Here is a 20,248-nt window from a genome sequence, read left to right on the forward strand (position 1 = left end):
CGCCTGCGCGGTGAAGCGCCATAGAGCTGAGCACTCCTCCCAGATTCCTAGAGCGGACAGGGCGATGGCGGGTTCGCCGGGTGTGAGGCTTCACAGCGGTCCGGTGACCAAGTCGAGGTAAGGGTGATGTCGGCTCGCGGATAGCAGAGGAGTTCCGGGTGATCTTGCCTAACGAGCAGGAAACTATGCGTGGTTTCTCGAGTCCTTGGAGAGTGAAGGCCCCCGGGGTCGCTCCCGGGCACGGAGAGCCGATTGGTTCACGGCCTAGTGTTCGGTTTGTTCCCAGTCAGCCCTTGCTGGCCTTGGGTTCAACCGAATGAACGCCAGAAACTCTGTGGGGTGGGGGGAGTCACCAAGCGTGGTGCATCCATACAAATCAGCCTACCGTACTGGGAAAGAGCCACCTGAATTTGTGAATGTTGTAAAAGCAAAAGGAAGAAAAATGATCAGTAGTGTCATTTTTGGATAGGAAGGGCAGCGAATAACATAGTGTTAACCACTAGAATTCACTGTAAAATTCCCCTCTCTGCGTTATCTTTCCAGTTATACCTTTTTTCGGTAGCATTAACCCCTAATTTTGTTTGAACATCTCTAGACTTGGAATGGGGAATGTGTGTCTTAAGTGGGTTAATCCCTGGCTCTTGGATGATGGGGAGGAAGCCTAATACATTCTGAGAGAAAAGCAACTGGAAGTCAAATGAGATTTTTTGTTTTCTCCTTCTTTTATATCTTGAGGATTTTTCTGGTGGTCTAGTCTCAGAGATTACATCTGTAGTCAGCACAATGATTCCCTTCCAAGCCCAGTGGTGCCCAGTTGCCTCCAGGTCCCAGACCTTTATGTGGACAAGAAAAGCTTACAGAGGAAATGGTAATTCTCCACTTGCACACTGAGGTGTCCAGTTGCAGCCCATGGAGATCCAGTTCAATTATGAATCTCAGGAACACCACCTTCTGTCAGGTGAGAGGCAGGGTATTATATCTTTCTTAGTGGCTTTGGCGGGGTGGGGAGGATGAGGGGGTGTCACTCTATGCTAGTGTCTTCAAATGATCCCCCTTAACTCTGTTAGGCAGTATTACCTTTTTAGTGTACCAAGCATAGTCACATGACTTTATGTCAAAATCTGGCAATCAAATTCTCATGCAGCTGTCTCCACTTTTTTAAGACCCCAAAGTCATTCATTTTTCCCTGTATAATGACCTCATTGCTAATCTGTCAGTTTTGGTCATTTTTCTTATCTACTGTAGGGGCATAGTTAAAAGTTCTGGAGTCTGACAACCTAGATTCAAACAGTAGTTTTGTCACTTAACTGGCTCCAGTAAAGTTACTCATATATTTTACGATTCTGTTTCCTCACTTTTCAAGTGCATAGTACTTCATACCTTGAAGTTATTTTGAGATTTGTATCTATGTATTACTCCAGAATAAAGAACCCCAAAATTTAGTGACCTAAAACATCAGACTTCTTAAACCACATTATTTCTTATGATTCTGTAGGTCATCAACTTGAGCTGGGTTCACCTGGGCATTTTTTTTTTCTCTTGGTCTTTTCTGGGGTCATTTTGCAGTCATCTCAAGGCTGACTCTACTGGGGCCAGGGTCTAAGATGGTTTCAATCACATTGTCTCAATGTCAAACTGTTAGTGCTGGCTATGGCTTGAGTCCTCATGTCTTCAGCAGGTGACGCTGGACTTTTTCACAGGACAGCTTGTTTCCAGTCAGAGAAGGCAAGCTCTTTTCATACCTATGTTTGTGTTTCATCTGTTAATGTGTTTCATCTGTTAATGTCTCATTGATGAAAGCAGGTCATATGACCAGTTCTAAAGTCATTATAGAAGGAAACTACACAGGGATATGCGTACTGGGAGATAGGATTCACTGGGGTACACTAATACTATAACAGGCCAGGTGCAGTGGCTCACACCTGTAATCCCAACACTTTGGGAGGTCAAGGCAGGAGGAATGCTTGAAGCCAGGAGTTCAGGACCAGCCTGGGCAACAAAGTGAGACCCCATTTCTACAAAAATTTAAAAAATTAGCCAGGCATGGTGGTGTGTGTGTGCCTGTAGTCCTAGCTATTTAGAAGGCTGAGGTGAGAGGATTGCTTGAGCCCAGGAGTTCAGAGGCAGCAGTGACTTATGATTGCACCGCTGCACTCCAGCTTGGGTAACAGAATAAAATGCGATCTCCAAAAAAACACCAAGAAAAAAAAAAACTAAACAAGATCCTTAACGTAAAACTCTGAGCACAGATTTTGCTTACAGTAAATTCTTTATAATTGGTAGCCACTATTATTTTAAGTAAGATAATTTTGATCTCAACATTTTTCAGGTGTTCTGTAGGGTCTCATTTCCACATCATATGTTACTTCTTTTTGGTTTGTCCTCTCATTGCGCTGTTTTTCCTGTGAGTCACCTTCAGTTGTCCCTTTTCTCACTCTAGATCTTCTGCTTCTTTTTAGTCTTGGAGCATCTTTATTTTATTTTACTTAGTTTTTCTCACCTATGTGTAGAACTTGTCCTTCCTTAATAATCTATTCCAAGACATCTAGCTCTTCCCTGAGAATCACTGCAGAATTAGACCTTCTCCTTGCAGTTTTGCATAAATTGATATACTTAGTCTTTGTGTTTATGTCTCTTAGAATATGTATAAAATAACATTTTATTATAGAGAAATACAGTTATACTAAAGTCAATTTGTAAAGAATAGGAGAACACAAAACAAAATTTAAATAACCTTCAGCTCCACCCTCTAGAAATAGTCACTGCTAACATTAATATATCCTTAAAATCATTCATCTAATTCACCAAATATTTATTATTGATAAATGTTTACTAATAAGATCATACCTTATTAATTACTAGCCATATAATATTAGTTATTAAGGGTTTGCTCTGTGTCAATAACTGTTCTAAGTGCTGGGGATATAGCAGTGAGCTGAACACACAAAGCCTTTGCTGTCAAAGTGCTTACATGCTAGTGGAGGGAAGGAGAAAATAAATGAATGCTCATTATATTATCAAATAATGATAATGGTTATGGAGAAATTAAACCGGGATATATCAGTCAGGATTCTAGCAGGAAACAGATGGCTCATTCGAGTGCAGTAATTCAAAGTTTCATGAAGAGGATGGGCATGATTACAGAAATCAGCAAGGGATGGAGAACGGCCATGGATCAGACAACACTGGGGAGCAGTTACTACCTGTAGGTCTTCAGGGACCAGGGGAAAGATTGATTACCAGGCCCTGGAAAGTATAGCTGTAGGATTTAGCCATCTGATAGGAGCTCTGGCCTTTGCTAAAAGGCTCAGCTAGTGGCCCAGCGAGGAGAGAGCCAGGATATAGGGTGACCAGTTCATCCCAGTTTGCCTGGAATTTAGCACTGAAATCTGCAATAGCCCCTTCAGTTTTAGGCAAACCAGTACAGTTAGTCACTCTACTATTTTCCCACTTGTGCCCAAATCTACTTGCATACCAGAGGGCATGGAACCCCAGGTGGTGCAGTCTGTCAACATCAGTCTCCTGGTACAGAGCAGAGTGGGGCACAGAGCAAGGTGGAGAGTAGATCTGGAGGGGTAAAAGGACAATATTCATTATAATCCACCACTTTTATCCTGCAATATCCACCCCAACATAGCAGAAAAACAAAGTCCCTTAAGCTGCCATTTCATTTCAGGTTGACATAATTAAATCATATTCCCACCGGCAACCTGGAATTTAACTACCACTAGTGCCCTTCACATAAAATGGTGAAGGAGAGGGGGGAAAGGCATAATTAACATAAAACATGACGGCAACTGTTTTTGCTATTCACAAAGCCTAAATTGATAATCCTAATTATCTTCTTCCATTACCCATTTTATATCTCCCTTACTCTCTGCCAGCACCTCAGTGGCATAAATTTCTTTACGTAGTTAAGTAATATAAAGCTGCTTTCCTGGATGATCTGAGTCCTCGGTAATCCTGCTTCTTTCAGGCTGCTTCAGTGTACCATTGATTAGGCCTACTAGACATGAGAGGACTAAGACGCATCCTATTGAATCCTCTTGAGTTCCAGACATACTCTTTCTTGCCCTTCCTATGTTGCAGCAATCAATTCCCCCTTGGTAATTGAGATCAGTCATCCTGTCCAGTAAAGTGATCCCTTCTATGTTGGTTCAGCAGCATGAGGATCCCAGAATGACCAGGAGACAGTTTCATTTTTTTTTTTTTTTTTTTTTGAAATTAACAAAATGATGACTTTGTTCCATGGTGGAAATTTCTCCTTTAAGGACTAGAACTTCAAACTCACCATGCCAACAATTATGGGGATAGGAAGCAAAAATAATACAAGCAAATTATTAGGTCTCTAATAAGAGGAACCATTCTCACTCTTCCTCCACCCTTGGTTCCTGTACCTGTGTATGTATTCTGGCCACGGTGAAAAAAACAATATTTATTGTCCTTTGATTTAAGGCATATATTGCATCTATATGACAGCACCCCAGACTTACAGGGTATTGTGTTGTTGACATAACTCAGCCTTTAGCAGATCATTCCACATACTTCTGGATTAATGGGCGTATGGCAAGACCTATGAATTACATGTACGTGAATTCACTGTTATACTTTCTTTCCTGAAAAATGAGTTATTTGGAGGCAACAGAGTATCGAATACCGTGGTAATAAACAACCTTAAGTCAATGCAAATTTGTATCTGGACTATGTATTTAATACTTTGTAAACAAATTGCTGCCCTCTTTTTGATAGAAGTGGTTCAGTGTAATGAATCTGCCCCCATTTCCAGGAAATGGTTTTGGTCTTGGCTTTTAGGGGCTTGGTTTTGGTCTTGGCTGTTAGCTGCTTGGCCACATAGCAGTTGTGATAGGCATATCAACCTTAATGAGGGGGGGTCCATATTGTTGAGCCCATATATAGTTTTCATTCCCACTGCCATGACTACTTTGTACATGAGCCTATTGGATAAGCATTGGAAAAGAGACTGATTGACAGTCATAAAGTAGATCATCATGTCTGTCTGATGGAAAGGCTTCTTCACAGTGGATGCCCTTTGGTGAGGATTCACATGGGACACAAATATATTCACATTCATTGCCCATTCTGGGAATTCCATCCTCATACTTTTCCCCCAGAATCTTTGCTTCCAGTCCTCCAATCTTGTTCTTTCCAGGTACCTACATAATCAAATAACCAATTAGTCACTACCCATGAATCAATATAAACATATATCTTAGGCTATGTTACCTTTCATGAAAAGTGGACAACTAGGTACATACGTGAAATTCTGCCCACTGGGAGGATTTGCCTTCACCAGTGTGTTTGAGGCCACTTCTGAGTAGGGGTGTAAGTGAAAGCTGTTTACTTTTGGCTGGTGCCACTCCCCACCATTTGTAAACCAGTTCTGTAATTTTTCCTTGGCTGTTAACTGGTAATAGGGAATTCCCATGAGACCATAAACATAAATTGAAGGGGAGAGGTAGTGAAGCAGTAGGACCAGGTACTGTGGAATCCTAGTCACTTGCATATGGAATTTACTTTTCTTCTAGACTTTCTTTTGCAATGGAACATTGCTTTGTGTGTGATTTGGTGGAATAACAACCAATACACAATGAGCAGTCTAATGTGTAGTCATTTGGTGCTCTGTGTTCAAGTGTGAAATCTCTATCAGTGCCCAATAGTAAGCCAGGATCTGCTTTTCATATAGAAAATGGTTGCTGACAGAAGAAGATGTGGCCGTACTCCAGGGTGGTTCTCTATGGAGGCTTGTGAGAGTCTCTATACAGCATCCATGACTGCCACTGGCACTTCCAATACCATTAGTTATCCTGGTAATAAGAGTCTCACTCAAAAGTAGCAACCTTACAAGTTAATTAAATTGGTCATTTCAGCTCATTGAGCTGTGGTATCTGTCACCTCAAAAATGCAGAGGCGCTCCAAGTCTTGCACCTCCCTGCAATGGTAACATTTGGGTAGAGCTATAAATGAAGTGAGAAAACAAGCCAAATGACTATCTGAGAGTGTTCCAGGAAGAGGGAGTAGCAAATGCCAGTGGGTCCTAAATGTATCAGGAACAGAGGGAGCCTGGGGTAGACAGGTATTAGGGGTGGTAGTGGAATGAAATGAGGGCAGAGAGAAAGAAAGGGACCAGATAATGTGGAACCTTATAAACCATAGTAAGGACTTGGAATTTTATTCCCAATATAATAGGAAGCCATTGGGGTTCTTTATACAGGATAATGAGAAAGGTAAGTTAGGGAGAAGAAATCAAATGTTTCAAGAAGAGAGTAATCAACTATTCAAATCAATCCAGAATAAGATTGAGAAGTGACCATTGGCTTTGTCAAGATAGAGCCTATTAGGGACTTTAATAAATCCAGTTTTGATGGAGTTTCAGAAATAAAAGCCTAATGACAATGGACTAAAAAGAGAATAGACCAAATGTTGGTTACAGCATAGAACAATGTGAACTCCTCATACACCATCCTGATGGAAGTCTAAATTGGTTCAACTACTTTGGAAATACCTAGTTGAGACCCAAACAAGTCAAGGTTATATAAACTTGATATATAACTTATAGTTTATATAACCTAGAGAAACATTTGTATATGTGTACCAAGATAGATATACAAGCATATTCATAACAGCATTGTTTATCATAGCAAAATGTTATTGTTTATTGAAGGAGAATAGGTAAATAAATTGTAGTGTATGTTACGCTGTAGTAGCAAACATGAATGGACTACAGCTAAACTACATCAACATGGGTGGATCCTCCAGGTGTAATGTTGAGCAAACAAAGCAAGCCACAGAATACAAGTAGAATTCCATAAATATATAAAGTTAAAAAACATCCTGTTTTAGTCTGCTAGTGCTACCATAAGAAAATACCATCTACTGGGTAGCTTAAACAACAGAAATTTATTTTCTTACAGTCCTGGAGGCTGAAAGTCCCAAATCAAGGGACCAGCAGAGTTGGTTTCTCCTGAGGCCTCTCTCCATGGCTTGCATATGACTTTTCTCTGCACGCAGAGAGTGGCTTTTCTCTGCATGCATGCCTCCTGGTGCCTCTTCATCTTCTCCTGAGAACACTGGTCTTATTGGATTAGAGCCCTCCCTATGACCTCATTTAACCTTAATTACCTTCCTAAGGGCCCTCTCTACAATCGCATTGGGAGTTAGGGGTTCAACATACGAATTGGGGATGGTGACAGGGAGGGAGGGGGCAGTGCACAAGCACAAGTCAGTCTATAACACATGCAAAACCAAACAATACTTTCTTAAAAATACAAATATTTGGTAAAGCTCTGAAGAAAGCCAGAGAAGGATAAACACAAAATTTAGCACAGTAATTACAAGAGTAGGTGGGGGAAAGAGATTGGAGGAGGAAGACAGGAACAGGGAAGCATGCAGAAGGGAATTCTAGCATGTTGGAAACCTTCTGGTAATTTTTTTTTAAGTTGAATGGAAGGTTCAATTTTGTTTGTTGTATTATTCATTTTTTAATTGTACATATATGCATATAGATGTATCCATATTTTTGTATATAAAATAATAATAAATGAGAAAGTAAAGTTTTTCAAGGAGAATTGCTATAAAGGGAAACAAATGAAGCAATAGAAGGATGGAATATAAGGTCAAGGTTTTTTGTGTTGTTGCTTTTTAATATATTTTTACTGACTTTTATTAAATCTACTTTAGTCAGGCATAGTTTATGGACCATAAAACATACCTCTTTTAATTGTGCATTTAGATGAGGTTTTAGATGAGAATAGAGTCTGCCTCTGTCACCCCAGGTGGTGTGCAGTGGCGCAATCATAGCTCACTGCAGCCTGAGCCTCCCAGGCTCAGCTCAATTGATCTCCCACCTCAGCCTCCCAAGTAGCTGGCATTACAGTTGCACATCACCATGCCAAACTAATTTCTTTTATTTTGTAGAGACCAGATATTGCTATGTTGCCAGGGCTAGTCTCGAACTCCTGGGCTCAAGCAATCCTCCCACCTCAGCCTTTCTGAGTGCTGGGATTACAGGTGTGAACCACCACACCCAGCTTGCTTTAGATGAGTTTTGACATATTTATACACCATGTCCACTACCCTCACAAGCAAAACATAGAATCTTTATATCAACACCCTTCTTCCAAATTTCCTTCCAGTCCATCCCCATCCCTAGACAACCATTAATATGCTCTCTGTCACTACATATTTGCTTTGGCTTCTCTAACATTTCATGTAAATGGAATCATACTTGCCTGCCTTTAGTTCAGCATAATGTTTTTGAGATTCATCCATATTTTGCTTTATCAGTAATTCTTTTTTATTGCTAAATAATATTCCATTGTATGGCTATATTATAATTTGTTTATTGATTCACTCGATGATGAACATTTGGATTGCTTTCATTTCTGGCTGTTAATAAAGCTGCTCTAAACATTTGTGTACAAGTCCTTGTGTGGACATACGTTTTCATTTCTCTTGGATAAATATTAATATCTAGAAGTAGAATTGCTGGGTTGTATGGTAAGAAAATGTTTAACTTTATGAAAAGCTGCTAGAATTTTCTAAAGTTGGTATACCATTTTGTATTTTCATCAGCAGTGTTTGAGAGTGCCAGTTGGTCCACAGACTAGTCAGTATTTAGCCATTAACTATGTTAGTTGTATTGTCAGTAATGGGTACCAGTAGCTCCTTGAGGTTGAATTTTATTTCCCTGATAACTAGTGATACTGAGCATTTTGTCATATGCTTACTAACTATTCATATAACTTATTTTGCGAACTGTGTATTCTAATCTTTTGTTCGAGTTGTATTATTTTTAAGGTGTAAAAGTTCCTTGTATATTGTAGATATATAATCGTCAAATATATGCTTTATGAATATTTTCTCCCAATCTGTAGCTTGAATTTTTTTCTCAGTAATGTCTTTTGAAGAACAGAGGTTTATAATTTTGATGAAGTATAACTTACATTTTTTATTTTATGATTCATGCTTTTGGTGTCCTATCTAATATCTTTGCCTGCCCCCAAATCATAAAGATGGTCATCTGTGCTTTCTTCTAGAAGTTACATACTTTTAGCTTCAATGCTTGGATTTATGTTACATTTCCAGTTAATTTTTGTGTATAGTGTGAGGAAAAAGTTGGGATTCATTTTTGTCATTATGATATCTACTTCTGACACTTTTGTTTTATTTGTGTGTTCATTTGTTTTTGGAGACAGGGTCTTGCTCTGTTGCCCAGGCTGGAGTACCGTGGTGCGATCACAGCTCACTGCAGCCTCAACCTCCCAGGCTCAAGCGATTCTCCCACCTCAGCTTCCCAAGTAGCTGGGACTACAGGTGTGCGCCACCACACCTGGCTAACTTTTATATTTTTTATAAAGACAGGGTTTCACCATGTTGCCTAGGCTGGTCTTGAACTCTTGTACTCAAGCGACCTACCTGCCTCAGCCTCCCAAAGAGCTGGGATTACAGGCATGGGCCACCGTGCCTGGCTTAGTTTCAACACTTTTTGTTGAAAAGAGTTTGTCCTTTCAATACTGAATTACCTTGCCACGTTTGTTGAAGATCAGTGGTACATATGTTTTTGGATCTATTTCTGAAATCTGTTCTGTTCCACTAATAGGTATGTCTGCACTTATGCCAATGCCACCCTGCCTTGATTACCGTGGCTTTAGAGTAAAGCTTGAAATCTGGTAGTGTAACTACTACAGTTTTGTTCTTTCTCAAAAGTGTTTAACCTCTTCTGTGCCTTTCTACATAGAGTTTAAAACTAATTTGTGTTCCCCAGTGGGCAGGTAGATGCATACCTGCCCCCAAAAGCCAAGGGAGCTGAGAGGCCATATAAAGAGGCTAACAAATCCAGTTTCCTAGAAAGAATCACTTACTAGAGATGAGGAGAAGTCATGTCTGAGGTGGCCGCAAGATTTTGGATCCCCACCCTTGTCCTCAAGAAAGCACTCTTTATGTAGCAAGCTTTTTTTTTTTTTTTTTTTTTTTGGTAAACATTTGCAGCTTGTCATGTCTCAGACCCTCTTAAAAACTCCGACCACTGGGGAAGTTAGATAAGCATCTTTATGAGGGGTTATCCCTGCTACAGGCAACATTTCTTTGTGAGGGGCTATATCTATGCTACAGGAATACCTTAGCATACAGGAGTCAAACATAGGTAATTATGGTGGTTTCATTTCAAGATGGCATTACTCTTATCATCAACAGGCTGTTTTCCTCGAGTTTGTCAGTTCATCCTAAAAAAGACCTGCTGGGATTTTGATTGGTATTGCTTTGAATCTGTAGATCAGTTTGGCGAGAATTACCATCTTAACAATATTAAATGTTCTTATTTATAAGTAATTGTATATTTCTGTTCTTTTTTAGTTTCTCTGAGCAGTTTTGTTTTCATTATGCAAATGTTGCACATATTTTGTTGAATTTCTAAGTATTTCATTTTGGGGTACAATTGGAAAAAACATTTTCGACTGTGATTGTTAATTGCTTGAATATATAAATACAGTTGGGTTTTGTATTCTATTCTAGTAAACTGATTTAAAAGTTCCAATAGCTTTTTTGAGATAGGGATTTTTCGGTATATGTGGTTGTGTAGTCTCTAAAGACAGTATGACTGTTTTCTTTCCTATTTGTATGTGTCAGTTATTTTTCATGTCTTATCTTTTTGGCTAGGATGTTGAGTAGAAGTGGTACAATATTGAAGAGAAGTGATAAGAGTAGGCATCTTTGCCTTACCCCCTTGTTCCTAGGAGAAAGGCATTCAGTATTTAACCATTAACTATGTTAGCTGTAGGTTTTTCTTTGCTTTTTATTGGAGTAGTCAATTTGCGTAGAATATAATTGATATGCTTAGATTTAAATGTACCAGCTTCTTATTTTGTTTTCTTTTTTATTCCATTTATTTCTTTTTTTCCTTTTTGTCCAATTTTAGATTATCAGGTTTTTGCACTTTTTCTTCTGCTAGCTTATTATTTACATAGTCTTCTATTATTTTAATGGTTACCTCATCCTAGGCTTTCTCACATGTGATTCTGTGAAAGAATTAAACCCCAACGCTATCAGGCTCTCTTATACATCTACTATGGTATTAACTGTGTACCATCACTGGAGAATTAAGAAAATAGTCACTCAGTTCATTTTCTGTTTCATTCTCTTTTGGAACTCTGGTTGAAAAAGGCTGCCTTAGAAATTAGAACGTGTACACTGGATTTATTACAGTTTAACTTACTACTTCTAAGACAATGCTGAGACCCTATAATACTGTAGTTCTTCCTATCCCCTCCTCTTGTGCTATTTTTGCCATATATTTTAATTCTATGTATTTTATAAACTCCACAAAACATTCATATTGCTTTAATCAGTAAGTACACATTTAGATTTACCCGGACACTTTACTTTTCCAGTGCTCTTCATTCCTGCATTACCTTGCTTGCATCTGGGATATTTTTTATTCTTGAAGAATTCTGTTTAGTATTTATTTTAGTGCAGGTATATTTTTAAAAACCTTTCTTGGTTTTTATTTAACTGAAAATATCTTTATTTTAACTTTTCTTTCAGGCATTTTATCTTCTTATGCAAGTCTATGTTGGCACTTCTTTTCCTTAAGCACTTGGCAGATGACATTCCATTATCTTCTGGTTTTCATCATTTCTATTAAAGTTAGGGTTGAGAGAGAATTCTCCATGGGCTCTTGTGGGTCTGCACATCTTTTAAGCACAGGAATTGCCTGCATTTGTTCTGGACTGTTTTTTAAGAATGTTGTGGCTGAGCACAGTGGCTCACACCTGTAATCCTAGCACTTTGGGAGGCTGAGGCAGGCAGATCACGAGGTCAGGAGATCGAGACTATCCTGGCTAACACGGTGAAACGCCATCCTACTAAAAATACAAAAACAAAATTAGCCAGGCATGGTGGCGGGCACCTGTAGACCCAGCTACTCGGGGGCTGAGGTGGGAGGATTGCTTGAACCCAGGAGGCGGAGGTTGCAGTGAGCCGAGATCACACCACTGCAATCCAGCCTGGGCAACAGAGGAGGATCTATCTCAAAAAAAAAAAAAAAAAAGAAAGTTGTATAGCAGGCAACCTTTGAATATAGTGATAGTGTCCCCCTCTAAAGCAGAGGACAGGTGTCCTTATGTCCCTGCCTCAGGGTTCCTGTCCTGCAACACAACTTACTTTTGTCACCTTGTGGGAATTAGGGTTCAGGAAGGCAAATACTGCTATTCTGTCTAATGCTGTTGCTGTGTGTAATAAACTGTCCTTTGTTTCTTATCTAGGATTCTCATGTCTTCTGCCAGGGGCTGTGAAACTGGGTAGATTGACTTGTTAGCTTGCACTTAGGGTAAAATCCCAGATTTTTCAGTTTTTGATAGTGTTGGTAATAATGATGGTATGCTGACAGAGACATAACTTTCTGGAAGAGGAAGTATAAGGGCCTCACGGGCTCTTTAACAGATTTTGAGGGAAGTCCATGAGAATTGGTAGTGAACATGTTGACCAAATTGTATGGTCAACAGAGCAATAAATGTTTCTTCATTTTATTGCCTGTTAATGAGTAGGAATTCAGGAGGTGGTTGCAAGCCAAATCCAGGAAGCATGTTCAAAGACAGCTATCTAAACAGTACGCTGATTGTTGCTAACTGTCCTCCGGGGGAACTTCAATTTAGTGGTCAGCCTCAGGTGTGTGCCATTGTAACAAATAGCAGTTAAGCTTCATATTGGGTGGACCAAAGATTCCACCCACTTTCAGACAGTTACAAAGATATGTAGCTACACTGAGCATAAAAGGAGGAAAATTGATGAACACTATGGACAGAAAGCAGGTGAATTGCTAGAACTTTGGCTGGTTTGCTTGGGTTGGTTGCTTAAAGATTAAGGAAGAATGGAAATAGCTGAGCCATCTTACTACTTAGTCCCTCCTATAGTCTGTCATGCCAACCTTAGATCCCTTTGGAGATGACAGTAAAAGTAATTTCAGAGTTCTTTTACAGTGGATCTAAGATGTGATAGAGGAACTTTGGCACCCTATGAGAGAGGGGGCTTTCCCTCAGACAGACAAAACTCCTGCGAGATACCATGGACAAGATATTAACTCGTATCCAGGCTCTTACAGCTCCACGCTGAAATTACAGTGCTGATGAAAATGACCAACTTGATATGAAGAATTAGATAAAGTGTACTGTTGTTACTGCTTCTACATCTGAATGTTTAGTAGGTATTAGTTCTTGTATTTCAGTATCACTTAAGTGCCAGAGGGGATCCTCCCTATTGGAAAGAACTGAATATAGGGAAGTGCCAGAAGTCCTTTGGGACCCCTCACAAACCTAATGACTCCTTTGAGCTAGTCTTTATTTATAACTAATGATTCTGCTAATTGGAGCCTTTAGCAAGAGGGAAGAAGCCTCCACTTGGAAGTACCCCTTTAGGTTTTAGACTTTCGCCCGAATTGAATGTGTTTTCAGCTCTCCAGACTATTTGTAGTCTGACAGTGATATGCCTTTTGTAATAAACACCACTCAACAATGGGCTGATAGCCAAGAAATTCAATGGGAACCGGTGCTGTGGCATAGGCCTGTAATACTAGCTACTTAGAGGGCTAAGGTAGGATTGTTTGAGCTCAGGAGTTTAAGATCAACCTGGGCAACCTAATGAGACTGCATCTCAAAGAAAGAAAAAAAAAATTCAGTGAGGCTTTCATGTGCCCTACCATCATAGGTATCTGGTATTATTGAGTATAGGAATGGCTCCTCAAAAGTCAACTCAAAAAAGATATCTAACTCTACCTTCCTAGCCTTTTTCTGGTTCACACTCCTTAGTAAGGAAGTTTGTTCACTGAATATGGCTGTTGCCAGAAAGGGATTATGTCTTCTTGGTCACTTCCTTAGAAATAACCAGGACAAAAGAGGTAGAAATTTTTTATAGACCTGATTTTGAAAATTTAGGATTCTGTTCTGACCATTCCTGGGCATGATGTTTCTTTCTTTCCCCTAATGGCAGTTGCTGGCCAGCCTGGTTGGTGGTAGGTATACCTTCCCAGTTACAGCCTAGCCAAAATGGAGCTTATGGGGTTCAAATTTAATTCTGATCCAGTTATCTGGATTCTTTTTGTTGGATAGCATGTCCTAAATCATAAAGATAATGATCACTCAGTTGAGTGCACTGCTTGCAAAGTGGCTCATATAGACCATAACACAATACATTTTCTTGTAACCAATTTTCAGAGTGATTTATATTATCACTTTGTGGTCTGTGTTTACTGCTACAAATTGTCATATACAAATATAGATCTCTTTTTTTCCCGTAATTCAACAGTTTTACTTACTTTGGTATGTGAAAGGAAAATAAATCTCCAGACCCCAAAGTCACTAAGCTACAAGGAAAAGTCAAGCTGGGAACTCCTTAGGACAAACCTGCCTCCCATTCTATTTAAAGTCATACCTCTGCTCATTGAGAGAAATGCATATCTGATTGCTTCCTTTGGAAAGGCTAATCAGAATCTCAAAAGAATACAGCCCTTTATCTCTTATCTACTTATGATCTGGAAGCCCCCCCCCTCCCTACTTTGGTTATCCCACCTTTCAGATCAAACCAGTGTACATCTTACATATATTGATTGATGTCTCATGTGCCCCTAAAATGTATAAAACCAAACTGTGCCCTGACCACCTTGGGCACATGTCATCAGGACCTCCTGAGGCTGTGTCACAGGCATGTCCTTAACCTTGGCAAAATAAAATTTCTAAATTTACTGAGACCCATCTCAGATATTTGTGGTTCTCAGGTATATTCATTTTTAAAAATAGCTAATGCATGCAAGTGATGAAAGAGTCAAGCATTATCAAAGTGTATGCATTAAAAAGTTTCTCAGAATTCCTCATACTCCTCACCGTGTGACTCCCAGTTTTCTTCAGGTGTAATTATTGTTATTTTCGTGGATATTCTTCCTAAAGACATTCCTATGGGCAGAACTAGGATGGCCCTCCATTTGAGTGAAAATAAAAACCATAATTTTCATAGTAAGATGGAAGGTATGCAGCATTATCCCGTTTGGAAGCCTATTGATGTTTTCACATAATAAATTCAAATAGTTGTATGAAAACTCAATACTGAAGTGATTGTTGTACTTAAGGACTGGGATCATTCTTATTTGTGGCTTTATTATATAAGGTATTGAGAGCATAGTAAACGCTCCACTGGTGTGTTAACAATCAGTCTTGTACCATTTCTAAAAATTGATAGAGAAGATGCAAACGAAGTAATTGAAGCATTTTCTTTTCCTTGTTTTTCTTTTTCTCTTTTTTTTAATACCATACATTTAGCCCAAATTGCTGGGTAGTACTAGATAAAGCCGAACCAACTTCTTTATCTTTTTTGAGATTCACACTGCTTGCCTTATATATGTTAATAAAATGCTTATGTATTAGTTCTAATTTAGTCACAATTTACTAATCACTAATTAGGTTTCAGTATTCCTAGATCTCCTGTGACAAACATACAGAGCATATCTGGTACATCACTTCTATAAATGATCAATGCGATCCATTACTTATTGAATCTTTCTAGGTTTCCTCAGAGGGTAATGTTCATTTTTTGGAACACTCACACTATGATCACATTTTATAGGTAAATACTAATCTGTGTCACCTGAAACTTTCTTACAATATACAGAACGCATTCCATTTGGATTTTGTTTATTGTTCCAGATGGTGAGAACAAGACCAAGATTGGAAAGCCAGCTTCAGAGGAGGGAATTACAGCAAAAATTGAACCATTGACAGAAGAGTCTAGCAGTCTCAGAGAGAATGTTCTCCAGGATTCTGAAGGCAGAGAATTCTGTGAATTTGGGGATAAATTAAATGAAAAAGATCAGAACGTCTTTAAAAGGAGACCTCATAACTGTGACGAATACGGGCAAAGCTTTGTTTGGAGTACAAGCCTTTTTAGGCATCGAAAAACGCACTGTGAGAAACCTTATGAATGTGATAAGTGTGGAAAGGCCTTTAGTGTGAGCTCAGCCCTGGTTCTGCATCAGAGAATTCACACTGGGGAGAAACCTTATTCCTGTAATTGGTGTATTAAAAGTTTCAGTCGGAGCTCAGACCTTATTAAACACCAAAGAGTCCACACTGGTGAAAAACCTTATAAATGTGATGAGTGTGGGAAAGCCTTCAGTCAGAGCTCAGATCTTATTATACATCAGAGAATCCATACAGGAGAAAAACCCTATCAATGCAGTCATTGTAGTAAAAGTTTTAGCCAGCGCTCAGATCTGGTTAAACATCAGAGAATCCATACTGGAGAGAAGCCTTATACTTGTAACCAGTGTAACAAACATTTTAGTCAGAGTTCTGATGTGATAAAACATCAAAGAATCCACACTGGGGAGAAACCATATAAATGTGATGTGTGTGGGAAAGCCTTCAGTCAGAGCTCAGATCTTATTCTGCATCAGAGAATCCATACTGGGGAGAAACCATATCCATGTAATCAGTGTAGCAAAAGTTTCAGTCAGAATTCAGACCTTATTAAACATCGAAGGATCCACACTGGAGAGAAACCCTATAAATGTAATGAGTGTGGGAAAGCTTTTAATCAGAGCTCAGTCCTTATTTTACATCAGAGGATTCATACTGGAGAGAAACCCTATCCCTGTGATCAATGTAGCAAAACCTTCAGTAGGCTTTCAGATCTTATTAATCATCAACGAATTCACACTGGAGAGAAGCCTTACCCATGTAATCAGTGCAATAAAATGTTTAGTCGAAGATCAGATCTTGTTAAACATCACAGAATTCATACAGGTGAGAAACCCTATGAATGTGATGAATGTGGGAAAACCTTTAGTCAGAGCTCCAACCTTATTCTTCATCAGAGAATCCACACTGGAGAGAAACCTTATGCATGTAGTGATTGTACTAAAAGCTTTAGTCGCCGTTCAGATCTTGTTAAGCATCAAAGAATACACACTGGAGAGAAACCATATGCATGTAATCAGTGTGATAAAAGTTTTAGTCAAAGCTCAGACCTCACTAAACATCAGAGAGTACACTCTGGTGAAAAGCCTTATCATTGCAATAGTTGTGAGAAAGCCTTCAGTCAGAGTTCTGACCTTATTCTTCATCAGAGAATTCACACTGGAGAAAAACCATATCTGTGCACACAGTGCAGCAAAAGTTTCAGTCAGATCTCAGACCTCATTAAACACCAGAGAATCCACACTGGGGAAAAACCATATAAATGCAGTGAGTGCAGGAAGGCTTTCAGTCAGTGCTCAGCTCTTACCCTACACCAGAGAATCCACACTGGGGAGAAACCAAATCCATGTGATGAGTGTGGCAAAAGCTTTAGTCGGCGTTCTGATCTCATTAACCATCAAAAAATACACACTGGTGAAAAGCCGTATAAGTGTGATGCATGTGGGAAAGCCTTTAGCACATGTACTGATCTTATTGAACACCAGAAAATCCATGCTGAGGAGAAACCCTACCAGTGTGTTCAGTGCAGCAGAAGTTGTAGCCAACTCTCTGAACTTACTATTCATGAGGAAGTCCATTGTGGAGAAGACAGTCAAAATGTGATGAATGTGAGAAAACCTTTAGTGTATACACCAACTCTATTCAGTACCAGAGACACCGTACCAGGAAAAAATCTAATGAATGCTGTTGATTATTGATGAGTATGAAAAAGGTTTTAATCAGTGTTCAACTCTTATGCTACATTAAAACCACACTGGATCCGGATACGTGTGGTGGCTCACGCCTGTAATCCCAACACTTTGGGAGGCAGATGTGGAAGCATCATTTGAGCCCAGGAGTTTGAGGCTGCAGTGAGCTATGATTCCACCGTTGCACTCCAGTCTGGGCAACAGAGCAAGACCCTGTCTATTAAAAAAAAAAAAAAAAAAAAAAAACACCAATACCACATGGGAGAAAACATTAATTCAGTTTTTGTAATGAAAGGTTAACTCAGAGCTCAGACATTACTAAAATTAAGAAAAATTCTCCAGCCTGACCAACATGGTGAAACCCTGTCTCTACCAAAAAATAAAAAATAATTAGCTGGGCATGGTGGCAGGCGCCTGTAGTCCCAGCTATTCGGGAGGCTGAGGCATGAGAATCACTTGAACCTGGGAGGTGGGGGTTGCAGTGAGCCGAGATCTGCCACTGCATTCCAGCCTGGGCAACAGAGTGAGACTCTCTCAAAAAAAAAAAAAAGAAAAAGAAAAACTCTGAGGAAGAGTCCTGCGAGTTGTGGGAAAACCTTCAAAGTGAAAAACATTTTTACTGAATGTCAGTATACCACAATAGAAACAAATTTCTATCTTTTCTATAAGGTTGGAAAAGCTCTAGTCTTATTCAGACATAACCTACAGGAAGAGAGTTGTATTATTGTAAGAGATCTAATGCAGAACTTATCAGATAATGTAAAAATCAGTGTGGGAGGTATTCAGTCAAAAGTCAGAAGGAAATGTATTATCGTTATAATCTCAAACCTTAAGAAAGCCTAAATTACCAATTGCATATCAAATTTTTTTGATAATGTAAGGAAAACTTAAATCCCCTCCATATCCTAATTGGCATTTATAATAATATGACACTTAACCCTGACAGCTAGAATCTTACTTTATTTTAATGCTAGATATCTATTTTTAAATTCCACGTGTGTAAACTTGCTATACTCTTCTGATATTAAACTTACTAAGTACATAATTCCAGTGCCCCCTTTTCTCAGAAGTTTTTTTTGTTTTTGGTTTTGGGGGGTATAGTTTTGGTTTTCCTAGTGCACATTAGTTTGTGCAAGTTCTTGCAATGTTCACAGCAAATATAGATTTATTTTGCTTTGAATAATGCAGCCCATAAACTTTATTGGTTTGAAAGTTCTTCACTACCATTTAATCACAGCTTCTAAACATGTGAAACAGGATCTTTAAAAAATTTTTCCATATGTCAAAGTGTAGAGATGTTTCTAGCAGCATTTATCTTGTCATCTATAGATTGAACAAAAAGTGGTAGCTGTGAAATTGTGATTTATAATAAATACATATTTGGTCTTCATCCCCTGGTACAGAGCTCCTAAGACCCTTGAAATTTCCTGAGTGGTAAGAGTAATTAGGATGACAAGCCCCTTTAACCACACCTGAGTTTATGTTAATGGGATTACTTTTGGAAAGACAGAACCACAGGATGGGGGCTAGTTGCCTCGAGAACCAACCATGTGATTAGAGGGTTGGAACTTTCAGATCAACCCCACCCTACCTTGACCTCTGAGAGGAGAGAGGCTGGAGACTGAATTCAGTCACCAGTGGCCAGTGACTTAATCATTCATGCCTACATGATGTAGCCTTCATAAAAAACTAAAGGACAGAATTCAGAGAGCTTCCAGGTTGAACTTGTTGAGGTACTAGGAGGGTGGTATACCTAGGGAGGGCATGGAAGCTCAGTGTTCTTCCCACACACCTTGCCTTATGCATCTCTTTGATCTGGCTGATCCTTAGTTGTGTTCTTTTACAAGAATCTAGTAAATAAACTTTTCCTACATTCTATGAGTCATTCTAGCTAATGCTGAAACTCAAAGAGGGGATTGTAGGAACCTTGAATTTATAGCCAGTTGGTCAGAAGCACCAGTGAAAACATGGACATGAGATTGGTGTCCAAAACTGACACAATTGGTGTCAGTTGTAGAACTGAGCCCTTAACCTGAAGCATCTATGTTGATCTGATTCCAGGTGGATAGCTTCAAAATTTAATTACAGGCACTTAGTGGGTGTCCACAGAAAATTGGAGAATTGTTTGGTTTGGGGAAACCTCATACACATCTGGTGTCAGAAATGTTGTGAGTATAGAGAAGACAATAAGTTTTTCCTATACAGTAGCTAAAGTACCTACATCATTAATTTGTATAGTATATTCTGTGTAAAAATAAGACTTTCTGATATTTTTTTCAAGTGGCAACATTTATCAGACTTTTTTGATTTCTGACATACATACTGAAAACAGGCAACATACATGCAAAGTTTTCCACTGAAAAATAGAAATAGTTTGAAAAAATAAAAAATTCAAATTGTCTTTCTGGTATTAACAATTTGATAAGTTCTGCTACTAAAAGTACTACAAAGTTGTTTCCTTTGATTATCCCCTATAATTGTCTAATTAATATTTTAATTTAGCAGACATTGTTAAATTCTATTCCTTAGGAGTGTAATGCTAAGGCAAGGCCTTTTGGGAGGTTTTGTAGTACATTAAAAGAA

The 20,248-nt window shown here is 39.0% G+C and overlaps 1 protein-coding gene across 1 annotated transcript; it reads left to right on the top strand.

Moving 5' to 3' along the window:
* The first annotated feature begins 1 nt into the window (after window position 1).
* Window positions 2-19,055, top strand: LOC468520 (zinc finger protein 271). The gene is made up of 3 exons (XM_523909.8): window positions 2-117; window positions 736-958; window positions 15,705-19,055. Exons 2-3 carry the CDS (start codon window positions 910-912, stop codon window positions 17,672-17,674), a joined length of 2,019 nt encoding a protein of 672 aa, XP_523909.2. The 5' UTR covers window positions 2-117; window positions 736-909; the 3' UTR covers window positions 17,675-19,055.
* The last annotated feature ends 1,193 nt before the right edge of the window (window positions 19,056-20,248 follow it).

Source organism: Pan troglodytes, chromosome 17 (genome assembly GCF_028858775.2).
Source record: "Pan troglodytes isolate AG18354 chromosome 17, NHGRI_mPanTro3-v2.0_pri, whole genome shotgun sequence".
Classification (NCBI taxonomy): Eukaryota; Metazoa; Chordata; class Mammalia; order Primates; family Hominidae; genus Pan; species Pan troglodytes.